General features: G+C 44.4%; 1 protein-coding gene across 1 annotated transcript; it reads right to left on the bottom strand.

Moving 5' to 3' along the window:
- Positions 1–570: 570 nt before the first annotated feature.
- LOC310941853 (extracellular calcium-sensing receptor-like) lies at positions 571–11139 on the bottom strand (the record flags this gene model as incomplete). Its single annotated transcript, XM_083907101.1, has 13 exons — positions 571–904; positions 1825–1997; positions 2190–2220; positions 4950–5856; positions 5935–6058; positions 6142–6369; positions 6743–7018; positions 7094–7300; positions 8079–8348; positions 8455–8541; positions 8690–8984; positions 9247–9383; positions 11035–11139. The coding sequence occupies 13 exons, from the start codon at positions 11137–11139 to the stop codon at positions 571–573; spliced, it is 3174 nt and encodes a 1057-aa protein (XP_083763227.1).
- Between the last annotated feature and the right edge of the window lie 12027 nt (positions 11140–23166).

Raw genomic sequence — 23166 nt, 5'->3', positions numbered from 1 at the left:
CGGAACACGTGTTGGACCAACACTTCTGCAGTCTCTGTGGCTGAGGGAAGTCCAGGGAGAGGGATGTAGTGGACCGACTTTGAAAAACGATCCACGACAGTCAGGACGGTTGTGTTGTCATTCGCGGGGGAAGTCTGGTGACGAAGTCCACTGCTATGTGTGACCAGGGGCGATGGGGGATGGGTAGGGGATGAAGGAGGCCGGCCGGAGGGCGGTTAGACGTTTTCCCTCTGGAGCAGGTGGGACAGGCCGAGACAAATGTGGCAGAATCTTGGGACATGGTTGGCCACCAGAAGCGCTGCTTGAGGAAGTTGAGGGTGCGTGCGGTTCCAGGATGGCAGGCCAGCTTGGAGGAATGGCCCCACTCGAGGACCTCGGGACGCATGGCCGTAGGGACGAACAGCCGATCGGGTGGTCCACCTCCAGGATCAGGTTCCTCTCGTTGCGCCTGGCGGACCCTTGTCTCTACTGGCCACATTGCTGCGCCAAGGATGCAGGAAGATGGAAGGATGGGACCAGATTCTGGATCAGGAGGGTCAGGAGAGTAGATTCTGGAGAGTGCATCGGGCTTCACGATTCGAGTGCCTGGACGAGTGTAAACTTGAATCGGCCCAGGAAGAGGGCCCAGCGAGCTTGCCTGGAGTTCAGTCTTTTAGCGGTCTGCAAATAAGCCAGGTTTTTGTGGTCGGTCCAGACGATGAAAGGTTGGGCGGTCCCCTCTAGCCAATGCCTCCATTCCTGGAGGGCTAGGACGACGGCCAGGAGCTCCTTGTTCCCAACGTCATAATACTTCTCCGCTGGAGAGAGACGGCGGCTGAAGAAGGCGCAGGGATGGAGCTTCTGAGGTGAATCAGGGGCGCGAGAAGGTGGATTGCGTCGCCTGTCGCGTCGCCTCTCCCTGAGTCTGCAGTCGAAACGTTTAGCTAATTCGATGAGAGCTTCGAGACTGGTTGTAATATCACGAGTAGCTAATTCGTCTTTCAACTCTTCGTTAAGGCCGCGTAAGAATATAGCTTGTAGTGCCGTGTCGTTCCACCCACTCTCTGAAGCATGAATGCGAAAATCGATGGAGAAATCTGCTGCGGATGAATTACCCTGCTTTAGTGAAAGCAAACGAGTGGCTATGTCAATGTTCTGGAAAGGGTGATCGAAAACCCGGGTTAATTCAGTGGCGAAGACAGTGTAGGATGTAGGACGCGTGTGCGCGTTGCGAAAAACAGCTGCAGCCCACTGAGCGGCTATACCAGACAGCAGATTGACTACGAACGTTATTTTCGCGTGGTCAGAAGGGTAAGTAGTTGGCTGTAAATCGAATACTAGCGAGCACTGGAAGAGGAAACTAGTGCACTGATTCAGTTCCCCTGAAAATCGTTCGGGGGTCGGAACGAAAGCCTCACGAGACTGTAGCCTAGGAGGTGACGAGGGAGGAACTGAGTGAGCCTGAACCGGAGAAGCAGAGGAAGGAGACGAGCGAAGCAAAGGCCGGAGGTTAGCTGTTAGCTCCTGTATAGATGACGATACGTTAACTAGCAACGCCTCGTGTCGGCTAATTGCCTCGCCGTGAGCCGTTAGCGCCTGCTTACCTACTTAACTCTGCCGGGTCCATTGTTGGTCAGTTCCTACTGTTACGAAGATCTTAATAGGAGGACTCGGATGCAGACAGGTATGTATGTAAAAAAGGTCTTTATTAACTACCGTAACAAATGCTAGCATGAATGACAGAAGTAGAGAGCTAAACTAGAACGGATAGCAGCCGGGCCAGATCCCACAGCGACTCCTCAGTGGCAACAGAGTTCGTTTGTTGTTCCCAAGCAACGGACTCACTCTAGGTGTTGGAGAGTAGAGCGTGGGAGTCCACGAGGGTCGTGGGGAGAAGCGGCTGCTTCGTGGATGTAGCGGAGACGAAGGAGCTGGAGAATGACAGAGGAAGCGATTCCGGAAGTGACGAGAATCCGCAAGAACTCTGTGTCTTTCTCGGGAGCAGGAGACGTGTTGACCTGAGATGGAATTCAGGGTAAGTACGATTGTAGAGTCAATGTTTCTGATAGCAAGGTAAGTAGTGACTATACCAGCTGTGCGAAAACGAGGAACTGACGGCAGAGATACGTGTAGCTCCGCCTTATAAGCCCGCGTGATCACTGATCAGGAACAGCTGGGCAGGAGCTGCGCAGGTGGAAGCAATCTCTGACGTCATCTTGGAAGTCGGTCAACCACGCCCCCCTGCAGGGTGAGAGAAAGGACACAGAGCAGCAGAAAACAACAACAAACAGTGAAACTATGGAATGTGAGAATGTAGATTGTGACAAAAATCTCATTATGTATATCCACAATTCGTATTATGACTAGTAAAAATGTAATTTCCAATATCTACAGTTAGAATTATGACTAGAAACAATATAATTGCAGATATCCATAAAAGCATTGTTGATATCTGTTGACGGGTAGCCGTTTTAACATTTAATATCTAGACTGATATGTATCACAGATATCTGGAATTCAATTCTTCCTATCCAAAATGTAATTTTTCCTAGGACAAATGACGTCACTTTTGCCATTCATGTGTATTGGGCTTTTAATTTCAGATATCCACAATTACATTCTTTCTGTCCACAATTTCATTCTTCCTAGGACAAATGTCGTCACTTCAGTGCGGTTTCATTGTCCTAGGGAGAATGACGTTGTAGTATCTAACATTAAAATTCTGGATAGGAAGAATGTCATTGTGGATATCTGAAATGTTCTTTTTGACGAGGAACAATTGAATTACAGATATCAAATACCCCCAACAGGGCAGCGCCAAGTCCGCAAAAACTCCAAAAAAAAACTAGAACAAATGACATGTGACATGTATAAATGTGACAGGGTAGTGTGTGGAAGTTGCACAGGGAAGGTAGAAGTCACATGTGTTGTGTGTTGCACAAGCGCCAGTGTCATGTTTTGGTAGTTTGAGTATATGGACATCTTCCATAAATGTTTATGAAATGTTTTTTGATATATGTGTTAATGTATTAATGCTATTATAATTAATAACTAAACAGCAATGTTTAAGGTTAAGGAAACGATTGATTTAGATTGAGTTATAATTGAAAGAGAAAAGAGTAATTGTCATTGTCACTGTAATTTTCATTTCCTTTCCATTTCAATTGTTAAATATAGTTTATAAATATCTACAACTAAACTAAAACCAAGTAGTTTTGCTGCATGGAATGGTTCATGTATGCAATTAATTAATGTATTATGATTTTGTTTTGTCTCATATTAAATGGAACAAGCATTTCAAGGCATTACGTCTCTCCATTCACTTGCTCCACATTATCTCTCAGACCTCCTCCATGTGCACCACCTGATTGTTTGTTTGTGTTTTGTCCATTTTCTACAACAGCAAAAACAACAGTGACCTTGGGTTTCGTGAAAGATGCTCTATAAATCAAGTTATAATTTTATATTATTATTGTTGTTATTATTACTATTGTTATTTTTATTAATAGTGTTATTATTAGCAGTAGTAGTAGTATCATTGTTATTAATAATAAGGTGTCACTTTTACAATTGGTTTTACAGTAATGTGTTATTCACCAGTTTTACAAGTTACAACCATACTACCTGTGTGTGTGGCTAATTAAATAACAATACATTATATTTAATTGTAACATAACAGTGGTTCAATATCCATCCATTTTCAACGTTTATTTATTGCTTGAACACAACTTGTGGTACAACATATGTTGAATATTTTATCTTCAGATGTGTAATGGAACAGTGCCAAATAATTAACTTTTCTGAACATCTATCTATAATGAGCAGTTCTTGATTACCACAACATACTGACTGCCAAATAATGAGCTATTCTATTCTCCCACCAACAGACTGACTGCAAAATAATGAAACAAGGAGATATTGCAGACATCCAACAAGAGACTCCCTGCCAAATAACGAGCTGTTCTCTAAATCCTTCAAAAAATGACTGTCAAATAATGAGCTATTCATTATATCCACCGACAGACTGTCCATCAAATAATGAGCTGTTATCTCTATCCACCATGTCTATGCATATTAAATCGTGCACCATTTAAAATGTTCCAAAGTTAAAAAATAGGGCTTGTACAATAACCCCCACCACTCATTGGCTGTGCCAAATAGATTTACATACTCTGACTATGAAATCCATAAACTTTGGCCTATGTGTGTTTTCATTGTCCTGTTGCTGTTTTGTATCACACGTTACAAGATAGAAACCCATAGGTTGTGGAAAATCAAAGTATCAAATTAAACTTTCTTAAAATAGATTTAGAATAGCTTAGGACTTGTTTTTCATAGTAACCTCTGCATTGTTAGCTGAGAAAGATGTAAAAAGAAAAAAAAACACCCCCGTAATTATCTGGATATATAGGAACCACATGCGATATCTGCCTATTCTCTATGTCGCAGAACACCTCCCTGTTAGTGGCAGTAAAGAAGACGACATTGGCTTGAGGTAATGTGAAGAGTTAAATCTATACATACAAATGTACAACCCATAGCTCAAAGAAAACATGAAGCAAGTAAAAAGATCAGCTTGTGTTTTGGATAAGAACAATTACTAGAATTTCAGAACATGTGTCTTCTAATGGTGAGACACTATAATTCTGCTGATTGCATGTTTCCTGCAGTTCAGTCATTCAAATTAGTACATTTTTTGACTAAGGTTATGTCTGTTAAAACCTAGGTGTCATGCTGAGGATGTTCCTGGGCAGGGTGAGATTTACACACAGACTTTAAGGTATTTGAAAAAAAAAAATCCTGCAGGTCAATTGCTGAAGAGGGTAATTGATTGTAAGTGAACATATTATATAAGATATAATACAATTTAGATTTAAATTATGTTTTTCCATCAACCCTTTCTCTTGTGACATAATATTATTAAAATGCCATTCTACCTGTAACTTTGTATGTAGAATTGCAATTTTTACGATCGAGTGCCTCGGCCCATGATGGCTTTCTTTGTGTTTCTCTCTGGTCTGAACAGGATTATATAACATTTAGGTCCAAACAGTGCCACCAACAGTCCAAAACTGGAGGCCAGGATGGCAAATACCTCCACAGCATCTGCATATTTGCCTGGTGAGCTGATGTAAGAAGGGACAAAAGCCACCCACACTGCACAGAAGATCAACATGCTGAAAGTGATGAGTTTGGCCTCATTGAAACTGTCTGGAAGATTCCTTGCTAGAAAAGCTAACAAACAACTGAGGACAGCCAGTAAACCAATATAACCAAGTAAAACTGCAAAACCAACTGTGGACCCAACTGCACACTCATAAACTATCTTGTCACTGTGATACTGGGTGTTTTTATGAGGCACTGGTGAAGCAGAGACAAGCCAGACAGTGCAGATTGCTGCTTGAATCGAAGTCAGAATCAGAACTGTCCCTCTCTGCTGCACAGCACCAAACCACTTCAGACTGGACTCACCTCCTGGTTTGGAGGCCCTGAACACAGCAAGAACCACCATGGTTTTCACCAGGATACATGAGACACAAAGAACAAAGCTGATGCCAAATGCTGCATGTCTTAGTTGGCAAGTCCCTAATCTGGGTCGTCCAATGAAGAGCAATGAACACAAGAAACACAATTTGAGTGACACCAGGAGAAGAAAACTGAGCTCAGAATTGTTGGCACGAACTATAGGTGTGCTGTGATGATGGATGAAGATGCCAAGAACAACAACACAGACAAATGTGCCCAACAGTGAGGTGGTTGTCAAGCAGATACCCAGAGGCTCATGGTAGGAGAGGAACTCTGTTCTCTTAGGAACACAGTGGTTACGCTGGGGGCTGGACCAGAAATCTTCTGGACAACTGGTGCACTCCATGGAGTCTGAGAAAAGAGGGAAAATAATGAGATACATGTTCATACAACATCTCTTAACTGTGATGTTTAAAACTTTACACTCACCAGTCATATTGCTGATCTTTCCCTCAGAACAAGGGACACAGTCAAAGCAACACTTAGGTTCCCCCTTCTTTCTGACCATGCGGGTACCTGGAGGACAGCTCTCACTGCACACGGACCGAGGAGGCTGTGTGGAGAAAAGTCAGTATGTGTTAGTTATCTATAAAGATTCAGGTAAAGAGATGGTTGTCTGAAAAACTAAGAAGTAACCTGTTTGGATTCAAAGTTCCAGAAGATTTTGTCTTCATCCAGTGTGAGTTCTTCTCCTTTGAAGGCTGACCTCTTAACGTCACCCACTCTCTGAACTTTAGTTCTTCCATCAGGGAGCCACACCCAGTTCATGATGTCATATACAGGTAAGGCATCACCATTTTCATCAAATGACACTTGATCACCAAATGTTGTTGTGAAATTAACTTTTTCCAAGTAATGCATAATCTATGAAAATCCAGGTTAGGGACAAAGGGAAACATTAAAATAATTACTATTGTGTTAAGTATAATTTATGACCACACTAAATACATGAGGGTCACGGGGGGCACTGGTGCCAGTCCCAGGTGAAACCAGGGGTACACCCTGGACCGGTCGCCAGTCCATCACAGGGCCACAACAACCATCCACTCAAACAATCACACCTACGTTCAATGACTAAAACTACTGATTGAATATTATTTTATTCAATTGTTAAAGGGGTACTCATTTCTACACACTAAATTTCACTCTATGAAGAATATCAGAAGTAGGATTTCATCGATAATTTCTTCACAGTTCACACATGAAACATAGACTTGACTGTAAACTGATATCTCACCTGCCATGGCTCCAGTCTTTGTAAATGAGCACAGGTGTTGTTGCTAAAAGGTCCTCTCCCTGTCTCACACTGCAGCATGTCATCAAGAGCATATGCCAGAGCGTACACAGCCTTATACACATTATACTCTAGCCTGAGTTTCGAAACATCCAAGAACTCATTCTCCACATTCTCTATAACTTCCTGTTCAGTGCATAATTCTCCTCCAGCTTCCACCCAACCTGCTGGAGGTGGTGCAAATCTACACTGAAATGTGTGTTCCCAAAACTGATTCACCTGCAATGTAGTTCATCTTAATTTGATTTCAAGATATTTTTTCTTGAATAGACCAAATCACAGGTAAACTCTCACCAGACTATTTCCATCTGTGTTATTGTGCTGCAGGTCAGGACGTATTTGTAACAGGAAGTCCCTGAATCCTGGTATTTCTCCTCGACGGATGGCGATGCCCAGTGTTCCACCCAGGTACGGCATGAGGTTGGGAGTCTGGAGTGAAGGGCCTGTAGTCCAGGCTTCACTGGCCATCCACTGTAGGCCTGTCACATTCTGTCTCACCACCTGTACATGGGATTATAACAATGTTAGAATGACACTTTAAGCAACTGGGTGATAATGGATGGTGAGATATGATGGATCAAAAAATTATTTCTTCACAGAAAATCATTGCATACACAGGAGCAATGATCCTGACTTTTGACCAGCAACACAGACAGATGCAAAACTGTGCCTTTTCATACTCTCCCTGATTTTCAGCTCTGGTACAACCATAATAATAATAACACATAACATTTCCATAAGCACGTAACATTTCTATTTAAAAAGGACAATTTTTAACATGTTTTCAATATCAATTTTTTAATTGCCTATCAAAAAACACAAACCACACAAACACAATTATCTAACCATAGATAAGTGCTTGCTCCCTCAGGGACTCATGGACTTGCACACCCTACTGCAGGCAAAGGTAGAAGAGGTGAGTATTGTGCCAAACCTCTAACAAATGTTAGAGGTTTGGCACAATACACTAGCTGCACTAGTACATAGTAATATAATATTTAGTTAAACTATTCAGTCAAACAGAAGGAGCCACCAAAACACCTGTCTCACAACACACAATTATTTGTAAAAAAAAATGCTCTCTGCAAAACTGCAACTAACTGCAAAACAATATTAGTTTCAAGAGCAATTATGTGCACTGTAAAGCAAAATATTACAAATGCAATGAAACCAAAACCCAAATAGTGCAAGTTGACTTTGTTACAAACAAGTATAGAGTTATAGCATGTGTTACAAATGCTTTTTTTTTTTTTTTTTTTTTAAGTAAAAAAGGACTAACCTCTTTCATGAGGTTAATCATGTGACTCTCATGTGCAAACACAATCACCACTCGAGCTGTAGATTTCCTCATCACATCCACTATTCTCCTTAGTTCAGCAGGGTCATCACCCCGTGGCAAAATCTCTGTATAAGCCAAACAACCTCCACCAGCTGGACCCAGATCAGAGTGAAAGGATCGCGCAGCGTGGACTCCATAATCATCATCACTGATGATCAGACCTGCCCAAGTCCAACTAAAATATTTTAGTATCTGAATCATAGCATTCACCTATGTGGACACAGAACAGAGGGATTAGTGCACAGGCTGGAATCATCTTTCGCTTGGTGTTCTTTGCACTTAATTTTACTCATTTACAATTTGTTGATAGATTTACCTGAAAATCGTCACTCGGGATCGTCCTGAAGAAAGATGGGAACCTTGGTCGGTCACTCAGGCAGGAACATGTGGCAAAATAACTCACCTGCAAAACACACAGAATGAACATTCTAAACATATATTTTAATTTTGATCACTCATTTTACATTTTAACTATGTTCATAACTCATTCACAATAATAAAATGCATTTTTTTTAGAATCTAAAGAATGTATTTAATTTATTTAAACTTACCAGAGGCAATCTGTACAAACCTAAGACTGTGGATATAGCGATGGAGCGTGTGGAAGAAGAATCACCCACAATCCCTACGACTGGAGGAGTTCCTACACAGTTCTCCTCTAATGTAATTTGCTCTTCTTGACCACTGACTAAGGACATTGCTGCACGAAATCCAATACTTAGTTTTTCACAGTTATCATACAGACTGTATCCCAGAGTCACATTAGGCAGCAGGTTGGAGTTTCTGTTGATCTCATCAATAGCAAAGGCCATGGTCTGAGCCTGTCTGAATCCTATAATATCAAAACTAATAACACAACACACACAAGTGTTTACTACTATAAATATATTATTTCCAAGTAATAATTGCATGCATGTTTCACAGCTACATATTATGAATACAGTCAGATGAATACTTCAACTATAATAATAATAAAATGTGATTTAGAAAATTGTAGTATAATTAAAAATAGCATATATTCACATATTTAACATTAACCATATATTAAAAAGCACAATCTACTGACTTTGCTTTTATCAGCTTATTATAGTTTTCCTCACAGACTCACCCATAGCAGTGAGACTGTTGTGGCTCTGAGGTAAAAGACAGGTCAGGATCAGCTGAAAAGAAATGAATTAGGAAAATCCCACCAAGAATCACGTCTCCAGTTTTGTGCATCCCATTTAAATGGAACTGTCCCTGTAACTGACACGAGGAAGAATAAAGAGAGGAGGACACAGCAGAGGAAAAGCAGAAGTACAACATTAGGAAGATGAGGCTGGTGTCTAAAAATGCCCTCATGACTTTCCTATGGCTCATCCTCTTTTCTGATTGCAGTCTTATCACAATATCACCATATTTTATTGATGGTGCCCATGTTGATTAAACCTGTAACACCTCCCATCAGTGCAGAGGAGGAAGTGAAGCTGTATGGGCAGAGCCCAAAATAAATCCCATCTGATACAAATGTGTGCTAAATGACATTGCAGAAAGGATTATTATTGCTTTCCCTTGTTATTTGGTTGCTTGATTGCAGAATCTACAAAATAAAAAGCCAGTCCACAACTTGTACACTAGTAACCCTCTGAGCCCTATGCCTCTATTTTTTAGGTGTCTGCTCAAAGATTGAGCATAATTTAGAGTTGCCTAATAAAAAAAATCAAAAATAAAATCAGGATGAATCTAAACCTTTATCATATATACTGTACACACATATATATATATATATATATATATATGTGTGTGTGTGTGTGTGAGAGAGAGGGTAATTCTATCACAATATAATTTATTAAATTGCAATGTGATAGAGGTTCAGTATTACATGGCTCACAGGGGTAAACGCACGGCAACAACCCAAAATACATGCAGGAGGGGAAACGAGCTGTATATTCACAAACACTGCAGATTCAAAAACACAAACGAATACAAAGACACCATCAAGTCCCAAAACACACGCAGGTACCAAGACACATGCAAGTCTCAAAACACATGTAAGTCCCAATACACATGCAAGTCCCAAAACACAGGCAGGACAGAAAACACACACAAAATTCACGTTTGTGATTATGCATATGCATATGCATTTTTCCTCCTACTTGTGTTTTGGGTCGTTGCAGTGCGTTTGCCCCTCTTGGCCGTCAGAAACGACAACGGAAGCCTACTCAAAAATTGAAGTGCTTGGGTCTGTGGGAGCACTCGTTTTCACACAGCTCTACGACCAGCCGCCACGATGCCCAGGGACTATTTAATTCTTACTTTATATAAAAGACCTGTCAGCCACTGTACAATATACATCAATTTAACATTTATTCATTGCATGAACATAAATTCTCAACACGTTGAATGTTTTACCTCAGATGTGTAATGAAACAGTACCAAACTAGGAGCTGTTCTCGATATGCACCATGAGACTGACTGCCAATTAAGGAGCTGTTCTAAACACCCACAAACAAATTGACTGCCAAATAGTGAGATGTTCTATAAATCCATAAAATCATGAGATGAATGTAGTCATCTAGCCATTTCTGTGATGGGACATACGTGAGAACAGTCTTGTGACTACAGGAGCCACAGGCACTGTCTGCCAATAATCCACGTAAAACACTTCCCTGTCCAGTTGGTAGCAGCGAAGGAGACAACAAAATAAGCTTGGTAACCATGGACACTGGCTTGAGGTAAAGTGAGGAGTTAAATATATACTATAACTGTACAACCCATGGGTCAAAGAAAATAAAAAGTAAGCATAAAAAAATCAGCTTGTGTTTTGGATAAGAACAATTAGAATTTCAAACATGTATCTTGTAATGGTGAGACACTATTAGCTTTAATCCTGTAACAGAGCAACTGGTCCTTGTACCCAGAGATAGAAAGTGCCCAGCGTGTAGGGGTAGATCAGGTTCAGAGCTAGAGTAGTGGATTGAAGAGGCTCAGGCTTGCATGAGGGCTCATCACCTGTCCACATTTGATCAAGCGTTCTTTCTTTTCAACCATTTAGAGGGAGAGGTGCGTGAAGAAATAAAATATCGTTTGACCGCTGATAGAAGTGACCCAGCCAAAATTATTGTGGTATTACGAGAGCTGTATGGTTGCGCCGACTTGTACGTTGCCTTACAGGAGGCATTTTTCTCGAGGCGACAACAAGATGGGGAAACTCTCCAAGAGTTCTCCCTCGTGTTAATGAGTTTGAAGTCTGCGGTGAAACAAAACGCTCCAAGTGAGATGCCAAATGCAGATGTCTTGCTGCGCGATCAGTTTATCGAAAATGTCATTGACGGTTTCCTTCGTCGAGAAACAATTGGTACGTAGTCGACCTACCGTCTCTCTGCTGGATGCTAGGGCAGAGGCAATTAGGTGGGAGTGAGAGGGATTGTCAGGGGGTATTCGGGGCCGAAGCCATTCGTTTCCTTCATTGATGGGCTTGCAGTGTGGTGTCCAGACTGCTGCTTTAGTGGCTAGTCCACCGCTGGCTTCAGAGCTGCAGGAGGTGAAACAAATGCTGAAGCTCCAACAGGAACAGCTTAAGCATCTCACAGAAACTCTTTCTCAGCTGCAGATCCATCAGCAGTGTAACCCTTCTCCTTACCGTGGCTCAGTCATCTGTCAACGATGTCAGCAGCCTGGCCACTTTGCCAGGGAGTGCAGAGGACAGTGTGCCCCTCCTCAACCTTCAGTGTCTGCTTCTTTTCAGCGGGATTCAGCCCAGCATTTGGGAAACTAGCGCCCATCGAACCGCAGAGCCAAAGTTTGAGGGGAGCTGCCACTGGCTCATCTGTCATGTGGGGGGATGGGAAAGAAGCTAAGCTAATCAGCGCTTGTCCACATATGGACATCATTATAGGGGGAGTAAAGGTTCCTTGCATAGTGGACACTGGGTCCATGGTGTCCACGGTCAGAGAAAGTTTCTTCCGGCAACACTTTGAGACTTGGGACCATGAGAAACTTCAATCTTGTCATTGGCTTCAACTTCAAGCTGCTAACGGATTGCCCATCCCATATCTCAGCTACCTGGAACTCGAAGTCGAGCTCTGTGGTAGAACTTTGCCAGGGTGTGGGCTACTGGTGGTCAAGGACCCTCCAGCTGATGCATCTCCCCCGCCCCAGGTGTCTTGGGGATGAACATTTTACGAAGATGCTACAGCACCTTGTTTGGGCAGCATGGTTCTGCTCTGTTTAATCTGCTCACAGTCACTGAAGCACCTGAACCTGTGGTGCAGGCATTGCAGAGATGCCATCAAGTCTCTCTGACTTCCTCTTTCGATGGCAGTAGCAAGGTTAAGCTACGAGGCAAGAAAGCTTGCCGTATCTTTGGCGGCACCATGCAGCTTGTTCCCGCCACCTGTTCTGCACAGCATTCTGGGACTACTGTGCTTTTTGAGCCCTCAGATAGGGGCCTTCCTGCTGGTCTGCTTGCGTCCCCAGCGCTGGTTCGAGTTGAGGGAGGTACTGTGTACATACCTGTTGTGCATGTTGGAATGTGTTGCTTTACCCTCGTACAGAGGTTGGTGCATTGTGTGAGGTTTGTGTGGTGAGCTTACCTTCTGGTGTTAAGGAGGTTCCATCTTACCTGGCCACCATTGCATCCCAGGATGTGGTTCCTGCGCTGCAGGATCAAATAGATGCCGTTGATCTATCTTCGTTGTTGGCCGAAGAACAGAAGGGAGCTCGACTTCTTCTTTGGAAATATGCTTCTGCCTTTTCCACTCACGACAGCGACCTGGGATGCACCAACCTGATAGCGCATGAAATCCCACTTCTTGACGACACTCCTAGCCGTCAGCGCTATCGGCGTATTCCGCCATCAGAATACAAAGTGGTCAAGGAGCACATCAACCAGCTGCTGAGTGAGCAGGTCATCAGGGAAAGCTGCAGTCCATTTGCTTCACCAATAGTGCTGGTTAAAAAGAAGGATGGTAGCTTATGTGTTGACTACCGGCAGCTTAACCCTCGTACTCGGAAAGATGCATTTCCTCTTCCTCGGATCGAGGAGTCGCTGGATGCACTCACAGGGGCCCGCTGGTTTTCCACTATGGATCTAGCCAGCGGGTACAATCAGGTCCTGGTGGCAGAGGCCGACCAACCCAAGACAGCATTTTGTACTCCTTTCGGACTTTTCGAGTGGAATCGCATGCTTTCGGGTTGTGTAATGCACCCAGCACTTTCCAGCGGCTCATGCAGCAAGTTTTTGGAGACCAGCAATGTCAGTCGTTGCTATTGTACCTGGATGACATTGTGGTCTTCTCATCCACCTTTCAACAACATCTTGAGCGACTGGAAGTAGTCATGCAGTGGTTACAATATGCGGGTTTGAAGGCGAAGTTGTCGAAGTGCTCCTTTTTCCAACAAGAGGTGCGTTATTTGGGCCATATCATCTCGGCCGACGGTCTTTCCACTGACCCGAGCAAGCTTGAAGTGGTAGCCAACTGGCAGCCTCCCACCACTATCTTAGCGATGCGGTCCTTTTTAGAGTTCGCAAGCTATTATCGTCGCTTTGTGGAGGGCTTTGCCAAGTTGGCTGCCCCTTTACATCAGCTTGTAGCTGAATTGGTGAGGTCCAAGTCCAGACGGCTTGAACCAGTTGTGGAAAAGTGGACAGGAGAACACCAGCGAAGTTTTGAGGCTTTAAAATCTAAGCTTACCACTGCTCCTGTGCTGGCATACGCTGACTTTTCACTTCCATTTATCCTGGAAGTCGACGCAAGCCATAGAGGCCTGGGCGCAGTCCTCTCCCAAGAGCTTGAGGGGAAGGTGCGGCCCATAGACTTCGCCAGCCGTAGTTTAAGGCCGACTGAACACAATCCCATCAATTATAGTTCCATGAAGCTAGAGTTTCTAGCGCTAAAATGGGCTTTGACTTAGAAATTTCGTGAATACTTGCTTGGCCACAAATGAATTGTTTTCACAGACAATAACCTCGCTTAGCCTCCTGTCATCAGCTAAGCTTGGAGCCTTGGAACAGCGTTGGGCAGCCCAACTTGCGTCATTTAACCTTGAAATCCGTTACCGTTCTGGCAAGAGTAACACAAATGCGGATGCTCTGTCTCACTTGCATCCTCCCAGAACCACAGACCTTGAGGTCATTGCCCCCGGCACATCGCTTCCTCAGCCCTTGAAACAGGCTTTTCAGGTCAGTGGACCTACAGTCTGTCAGGCTGCTGTTCAGGTTTTGCCCCAGCATCTGCCAGTTGACATTGGAGAACTTCAATGAGCTGATCCTGTGATCCGAGAAGTCCTTGTGTTTTGGCAGCAGAAACGATACCCGAAATCATGAGGATCGTAAGCAGTTATCTCCATCAACCTTGGTGCTTCTCAAGCAGTGGGGGCGATTGATTGAACGAGATGGAGTGGTGTACCGGCAAGTCCCTCGCTCTGAAGGGGGAGAAATGGTTCTTTAGGTGCTTCTACCAGATGCTCTGAAACACAAAGTCCTCATGGAGGTTCATCAGAAGCATGGCCACCAAGGGAGTAGGCAGGACTTTGAAATTGCTCAGGCAGCGGTGTTATTGGTCTGGGATGTCATCCAAAGCGCTGGTGTCAAACTTACGAGCGGTGCCAGGTGGCTAAAGACTCTGGGCCAACCGTTCGTAGTTTCATGGGACATCTGCTTGCTTCAGAGCCGAACGAAATTTTAGGCAATGGATTTCACCCTGCTTGAACCAACCTATAACGGGCTGGAGAATGTCTTTCTGTGCTGACTGATGTTTTCAGCAAATACACTCTTGCCATTCCCACTCGAGACCAGCGCGCCTCTACGGTGGCACGCAAGCAAGTGCTTGTCACAGATTGGTTTTCAAAGGTTCCAGCACGTATTCATTCCAGGGTCGCAATTTCGAAAGTGCACTCATTCGACAGTTGTGCGATCTCTACCACATTGCAAAATCTCGCACCACACCGTACCATCCAGTGGGTAACGGTCAGTGTGAGCGTTTTAATCGCACTCTTCATGATTTGCTGCGCACTTTGCCTCCCTCTAGGAAGCGTGATTGGCACTCTTGTCGACCCCAGATACTCTATGCCTATAATTCTACACCGCATCAATCCACTGGAGAATCCCCGTTTTTCCTCATGTTTTGTCGTGATGCAAGGCTCCCTGTTGACTTCTTGCTGGGAAGAGTGCACGATCCTGTTGATGGGACGGTGAATGACTGGGTCCGGGAGCATCAGACCCGGTTACATGTGGTTTTTGACGGTGTCCGAGACAGGCTGAAGGAGGCAGCCCAACGCCGGAAGGCAAACCATGACCAGTCTGTTCGGTCGGAGGGCTGTTTTAGCCAAGGATGAGATGGACTTCTGCAGGGGCATCACAATTGACCTGATGTCTGATGAGGAGAATGGAGGACAAACTGTGTTTTGTAATTGTGGGCTTTATAAATGAAGTTTGATTTGATTTGATGGAGAAGCTGGGTGGATAGTTCAGCCTCCAACCTTCAGGAGCCAGGAGCTGTCAGAACTGTGTTCTGTACTACAAGAGAGACTGGAGAGGGACCCAGAGTACTGAGCAACCCACCACAGAAAGGCTGCATAAGGGGTCACTCTCTGCAAGACTTGCTCCAACTCATGACCCTGAAGCATCCAACAGAGATTTTTCATAAAGCATGTTTGTTATTTGTGGTTTCTTTTGTAAATAAAGCTTCACTTTCTGTATGTACTTTCCTATGTCTCTTATTTTATCAGTCTTAACTGATACATCATGCTGAGGAGCTGCTGAGGAGGGAGAGTTGATTCATCGGAATGGTCCGTCCATTGAGCAGAGCATTAAAAAGAATCATACACATAAATAGACTTTTCTAATTACTTATTTATTGAAATATATATTAAAACATTATTTTAGCTGTGTACATTTTAGCTACAATTGACTAATGTGGTCTCTTGCACTTTTTATGACCCAATGCCTCGACCCATGATGGCTTTCTTTGTGTTTCTCTCTGGTCTCAACAGAATTATGTAACATTTTGGTCCAAACAGTGCCACCAAGAGGCCAAAACTGGAGGCCAAGATAGCAAACACCTCCACTGCATCTGCATATTTGCCTGGTGAGCTAATGTAAGCAGGGACAAAGGCCACCCACACTGCACAGAAGATCAGCATGCTAAAGGTGATATGTTTGGCCTCATTGAAACTGTCTGGAAGATTCCTTGCTAGAAAAGCTAACAAACAACTGAGGATGGCCAGTAAACCAATATAACCAAGTAAAACTGCAAAACCAACTGTGGACCCAACTACACACTCATAAACTATCTTGTCACTTTGATACTGGGTGTTTTTATGAGGCACTGGTGAAGCAGAGATAAGCCAGGCAGTGCATATTGCTGCTTGAACAGAAGTCAGAACCAGAACTGTCCCTCTCTGCTGCACAGCACCAAACCACTTCAGACTGGACTCACCTCCTGGTTTGGAAGCCCTGAACACAGCCAGAACAACCATGGTTTTCACCAGGATACATGAGACACAAAGCACAAAGCTGATGCCAAATGCTGCATGTCTTAATTGGCAAGTCCATAATCTGGGTCGTCCAATGAAGAGCAATGAACACAAGAAACACAGTTTGAGTGAAACCAACAGAAGAAAGCTGAGTTCTGAATTGTTGGCACGAACTATAGGTGTACTGTGATGATGGATGAAGATGCCCAGAACGATAACACAGATGCATGTTCCCAACAGTGAGGTGGTTGTTAAGCAGATACCCAGAGGCTCATGGTAGGAGAGGAACTCTGTTTTCTTAGGAACACAGTGGTCACGCTGGGGGCTGGACCAGAAATCTTCTGGACAACTGGTGCACTCCATGGAGTCTGACAAAAGAGGGACTATTATGAAATACATGTTTATACAACATCTCTGAACTGTGATGTTTAATGCTTAACACTAACCAGTTGTATTGCTGATCTTTCCCTCAGAACAAGGGACACAGTAAAAACAACACTCAGGTTCCCCCTTCTTTCTGGCCATGCGGGTACCTGGAGGACAGCTCTCACTGCACACTGACCGAGGAGGCTGTGTGGAGAAAAATCAGTGTCTCAGTTAGACTCATCTGTCAGGACTAAGGTATATAGATGGTAGTCTGAAAATGTAAGAAGTTACCTGCTTGGATTCAAAGTTCCAGAAGATTTTCTCTTCATCCAGTGTGAGTTCTTCACCTTTGAAGGCTGACCTCTTTACCTCACCCACATTCTGAACTTTAGTTCTTCCATCAGGGCGCCACACCCAGTTCATGATGTCATATACAGGTAAGGCATCACCATTTTCATCAAATGACACTTGATCACCAAATGTTGTGGTGAAGTTGACCTTTTCCAAGTAATACATAATCTATGAAAGTCCAGATAAGCGACAAAGGGAAAAAATGAAAACGATACCTATTGTGTTGACCTATAACCCCAATAAACACAGCAGTGTCAAATGTTTAATGATCACATTAAAGTTTAGTATATTCGAGTTCAGACAAAAATAATGTTTGAATCATATCTTTATATTCAATAAATATAGATATCTCACCTGCCATGGCTCCAGTCTATGCAAATGAGCACAGGTGTTGTTGCTGAAAGGTCCTCTCCCTGTCTCACACTGCAGCATGTCATCAAGAGCATATGCCAGAGCGTACACAGCCTTATACACATTATACTCTGGCCTGAGGTTTGAAACTTCCAAGAACTCATTCTCCACATTCTCTATAACTTCCTGTCCAGTGCATAATTCTCCTCCAGCTTCCACCCAATCTGCTGGAGGTGGTGCAAATCTACACTGAAATGTGTGTTCCCAAAACTGATTCACCTGAAAGAGAAGTTTAAAATGTTTTTTTAATTTACGTCAGTGTATTATTCTCACAAATTCAAAGTGAGAGGAAAAATCCCACCATGCTGTTTCCATCTGTGTTGTTGTGATATAAGTCAGGACGTATTTGTAACAGAAAGTCCCTGAACCCTGGTATTTCTCCTCGACGTATGGCGATGCCCAGTGTTCCACCCAGGTACGGCATGAGGTGAGGAGTCTGGAGTGAGGGGCCTGTTGTCCAGGCTTCACTGGCCATCCACTGTAGGCCTGTCACATTCTGCCTCACTACCTGTACATTGCAATATAACAAGTAAATAAATTACATAACAATTTTTTTTTTTTTTTTTTAACCTGTCCTGTCCAGTACCTTGGGCATGCACTATGGTTGACTGCATGTCTGTTGGTGTTGAACAGATTTTGCTGTTTGCAGGGCGAGTGATTACAGCGCTGTAATGCCCGTCCTGCTATTTATGTATTTATTTTTATTGATTTTATTTATAGGTTGTGTGGGAGGACCGGGCCAGACAGGGGGGGTGGGGGTAAGGGTGGGTAGACAGACAAGGGAGGTGTGAGAGAGATGGGGAGAAAGAGGGAGAGAAAAGAGAGGGGGAGGGAGGGAGGGAGGGAGGGAGGGAGGGAGAGAGGGGGAGCGAGAGAGGGAGGGAAAGAGAGACACTAGATAGAAATTAGTAGCATAACACACTAAGGCAGTAATGACAACATTACAACATTAATAACACTGATATGCATTTGTATTACAGTACCATTAGAATTTGTTAACAACCACATATAGATAAGGTGATCTTGTTTATAACGGTTGTATCAGTTTATATTGGTTCTATCATGAACCAGAGTTTGTCTGTGTGTGTATCTGTATGTCTGTGTATTCGCGCATCCATATATATGTATGTGCGGAGGTTGTCACTTGGTGTGGTCGGGAATCGGTGGTGAAACCGTGTCGCCGCCCCCCAGCCCCCCGGAAGGAGACCGGCGGTAACCCAGGCACACGGGGGGGTCCACCAGCCCCCCGGGCCCGGAGATACCCGCCACCGCCCGACCCAGGGCCAGCCGCGAGTCCACCCCACCCCGCACAGGACCAGGGCAGGGCGCCGCAGAGCCGGCGCCCCCCACGCGCGAGCACACCCCGAGGGGGCAGGAGACGACGGCACCACGAGCACAGACCAGCCCACCACACGCCGAGGCAGGTCCTGAGGCCCCAGGATCCCACACCCGGGACCCACCCAGGCCACCAGGGCAGCCCAGCCCATCACCAGGGACAGTAGAGCCTCCCCCAGAACGCCCCCCCAGGAGGCAGGCCGGAGCCCGCCACAGCTATCCCCGACGCCTAACCCGGAGCCAACCACACGACTTTCCCCCCCAGAGGGGAGCCGGCAGAGGCTCATGTAGGGATCCCAGCCAGGGGCACCCAAGGAACAGGAGGCAGCAGGGTCCCGGATCCGCCCCGGGCAAGCCCCCTCACGCAGGTATGGGTCAGAGGCCGTAAGACCTGTCACAGAGGACCCCACGCCCACCCGGCACAGGGACCCACCGTCCACCCAGGGCAGGGCGCCCAAAGTCAGCCCCCGCCGAGCGACCAGCCCGCCGCCCACCACCACCCTTCCCAGGAGTCATGGTGAGCCACGGCCAGGTCCCCCGGGGCTCCCCCGACAGACCGACAGCCGACCCAACTACCCGCCGCAGCCGCCAGCGCCCCGGAGCTCCACAACCGCCCCCCAGCCCAAACCACCAACCCCAGCCCAGCCGGGAGGCGGGCGGGACACAGGTACCCAGGAGGTCCCCCCCACCCATCCCCCACCCCCCCCCCACCAGGATGTGGTGTGGTGTGTATGTATGTGTGCTGTGGGATGTGTGTATGGGGGATGTTGGTATCTAGTATGCATTAAAAATGTGGGGGGGAGGATGAGGTGACAACACCCCGCTGCTTGCTGACAGCGGGGTAGTCGATATGCCCCACCCCACCCCCAGGCCCTAGTGTCTAATATGCCATAAAATATTGGGGGAGAGCGGAGACCCCTGGAGGGGAAGATGGGGGATAGGCCCACTACTTGGTGGGCCCGCCCCCCAACCCCGGATCCAGCGCCGCACCCCGGACGCCAGCAGGACCCGTAGCCAGGTCAGCACGGCATCCGCCATGACAGTCCAGGCCCCCGCCCCACCCACCGCTCGGGACCCCCCATGCCAGGAAGCCCACCCGCCTCTACCACCTTACCCGCCCAGGGGAAAAGAGACGCGTCATACATAACAATTAATTCATCACTTTCATACCAGTAGCGTGTGATGTAGAGATTTAATAAATTGCAGTTGTAAAATGATTAATGAAATAAATATTTTCACAGTTCAAACGGTTTGGTCACATATGGCTTCAGGACTGACCTCTTTCATGAGGATAATCATGTGACTCTCATGTCCAAACACAATCACCACTCGAGCTGTAGATTTCCTCATCACATCCACTATTCTCCTTAGTTCAGCAGGGTCATCACCCCGTGGCAAAATCTCTGTGTAAGCCAGGCAACCTCCACCAGCTGGACCCAGATCAGAGTGAAAGGATCGGGCAGCGTGGAATCCATAATCATTATCACTGATGATCAGACCTGCCCAAGTCCAACCAAAGTGTTTTAGAATCTGAATCATAGCATTCACCTATGTGGACACAGAGCAGAGGGATTAGTGCACAGGCTGGAATCATCTTTCACTAGAAATCCTGCTAAACAGGTTAATCAAAGACTCAGGTTTTTATCCAAACCAGGTAACGGGATGGTATTTATTACACTACTTTACACTGTGACGTTAATGATGCTGTTAACGTTAATGGTGCTGTTAAAGCATTGGACATTTATTTCCTTGAACAAGTACTGAACATTTTACATTAGTGAAACCCTGCCTGGCTCAACTGACACTCCCTATTTAGCTCGAGGCATAAACATGAGAGAGAGAGAGAGAGAGAGAGAGCTCCTAAAACACAAGGTCGTGATTACAATATTGTGTTACTTTTTGTTTTTCACCACTGAAGTATTTTAAATTTTGAGCAACAAACAATCGTGCAATAGGCTAGGACACGATACACTAACAAAGTCACATTTTTGTTATAACCCCCCTTAATATCTCACCTGCCATGGCTCCAGTCTTTGTAAATGAGCACAGGTGTTGTGGCTGAAAGGTCCTCTCCCTGACTCACACTACAGCATGTCATCAAGAGCATACTCATTCTTATACACATTATCCACGATTCATATTTAACAAGAATTTAATTTATTGATCGAGTCAGATTCTTTTTTTTCTAGAAAAAACCCAGTGACACCACAAGACTTGAAGCACATGACGGTGATACACAAAATATTGTGTATTGTTCATTCCAACACACACACACACACACATATATATACACATAAACACTGTATAATTGAATATTCTTGCACTGAATTAATTTGGCTCATTTAGAATTTGCGATTAGATTTACCTGAAAATCATCACTTGGGATTGTTCTAAAGAAAGATGGAAACCTTTGTCTGTCACTCAGGCAGGAACATGTGGCAAAATAACTCGCCTGCAAAACACACAGACTTGGCATTCTAAAAACTTATTTTAATGTTGATTACTCATTTTTTCCATAATTTCTATGTTCATAAATATACACAATAATATATCTCTATTTTTTTTTTACTATATAAAGAATGTATTTAAACTTACCAGAGGCACTCTGTACAAACCTATGACTGTGGATATGGCAATAGAACGTGTGGAAGAAGAATCACCCACAATCCCTAGGACTGGAGGAGTTCCTACACAGTTCTCCTCTAATGTAATTTGCTCTTCTTGACCACTGACTAAGGTCAGTGCTGCACGAAATCCAATTCGTAGTTGATCGCAGTTATCATACAGACTGTATCCCAGAGAGACATTCTGCAGAAGGTTGGAGTTTCTGTTGATCTCATCAATAGCAAAGGCCATGGTCTGAGCCTGTCTGAATCCTATAACATCAAAACTAACAACATAACATCAGTGTTTATGACAAGAATACATTAAACAGTAACTATGCAAAGCCATGCAAATGTTACACAACTATATATTTGGGAAATAAAAAGTCAGACAAATAGTTCAAACATAATAACAAAATCTAAAGGGAAACGTAACATGACTTAAAATGGCATAAAAACACACTCTAAGAATCTATTACATCATACAGTCTACTTATAGACTTGTGTTTCATCAGCTTTGTGCCGTTTCCCTCACAGACTCACCCGTAGCAGTCAGACTTTTGTGGCTCTGAGGTAAAAGACAGGTCAGGATCAGCTGAAATGAAGTTGACTGTAAACAGTCCACCAAGAATCACATCTCCAGTTTTGTGCATCCCATATAAATGAAACTGTCCCTTTATCTGACAAGAGGATGAATGAAGAGAGGATGACACAGCAGAGGAGAAGCAAAAATACAACATTAGGAAGATGAGGCTGGTGTCTAAAATTGTCCTCATGACTTTCCTCTGGCTCATCTCCTTTTCTGAGTGCTGTCTTATCACAATATCACCACATTTTATTGATTTGCAGGTTCCCATGTTGATTAATCTTGTAACACCACCCATCAGTGCCGAGGAGGAAGTGAAGCTGTATGGGCAGGGCCCAAAATAAATCCCATCTGATACCGATTTGTAGTAAATTACTTTGTAGAAAGGATTATTATTGCTTTCCTTTGGTTTGATTGTCGAAATTACTAAATGAAAAGCCACAACTCAGAATATTATTGACACCATTCATTAAAAATATACTTTTTTAATAAATGTACTAATTTATGTTATCTGTTCTACTTGTCTTTATTCTGCAACACACTCTTGCCATTAGATGTTCAATGTTCATCTTCAATAAGAAATAACATCCACGCTGTATCCATGCGTAACGTTTTACTGAGCAAGAATGAGCATGCATACAGAAAAACCAGCCGGTACATTCACAGCCATCAAGCTAGCATCTTAGTCTTCTTCTACTACTCACTTATCAAAGCACTTCACTTAGGCCGATCAAAGCACCATCTAACGATCACATGTGAACAATAATTAAGATATCACAAATGTTTTGCCAACATTTGCCCAATTATATCATTCTCGGTTAATGCCACCACAGGTGTATATCATGTTTCTCCACTTCAACAATCAGTCTCTCGTCGTACATTATGCCCTCCGAGACGCTCTGATCAATTCACTGTTGAC

Source organism: Microchirus variegatus (assembly GCF_963457635.1).
Source record: "Microchirus variegatus genome assembly, chromosome: 20".
In the NCBI taxonomy this organism is placed as follows: domain Eukaryota; kingdom Metazoa; phylum Chordata; class Actinopteri; order Pleuronectiformes; family Soleidae; genus Microchirus; species Microchirus variegatus.
Note: the sequence above shows the minus strand (reverse complement) of the source record. Positions and strands in the feature narration are given on the sequence as shown.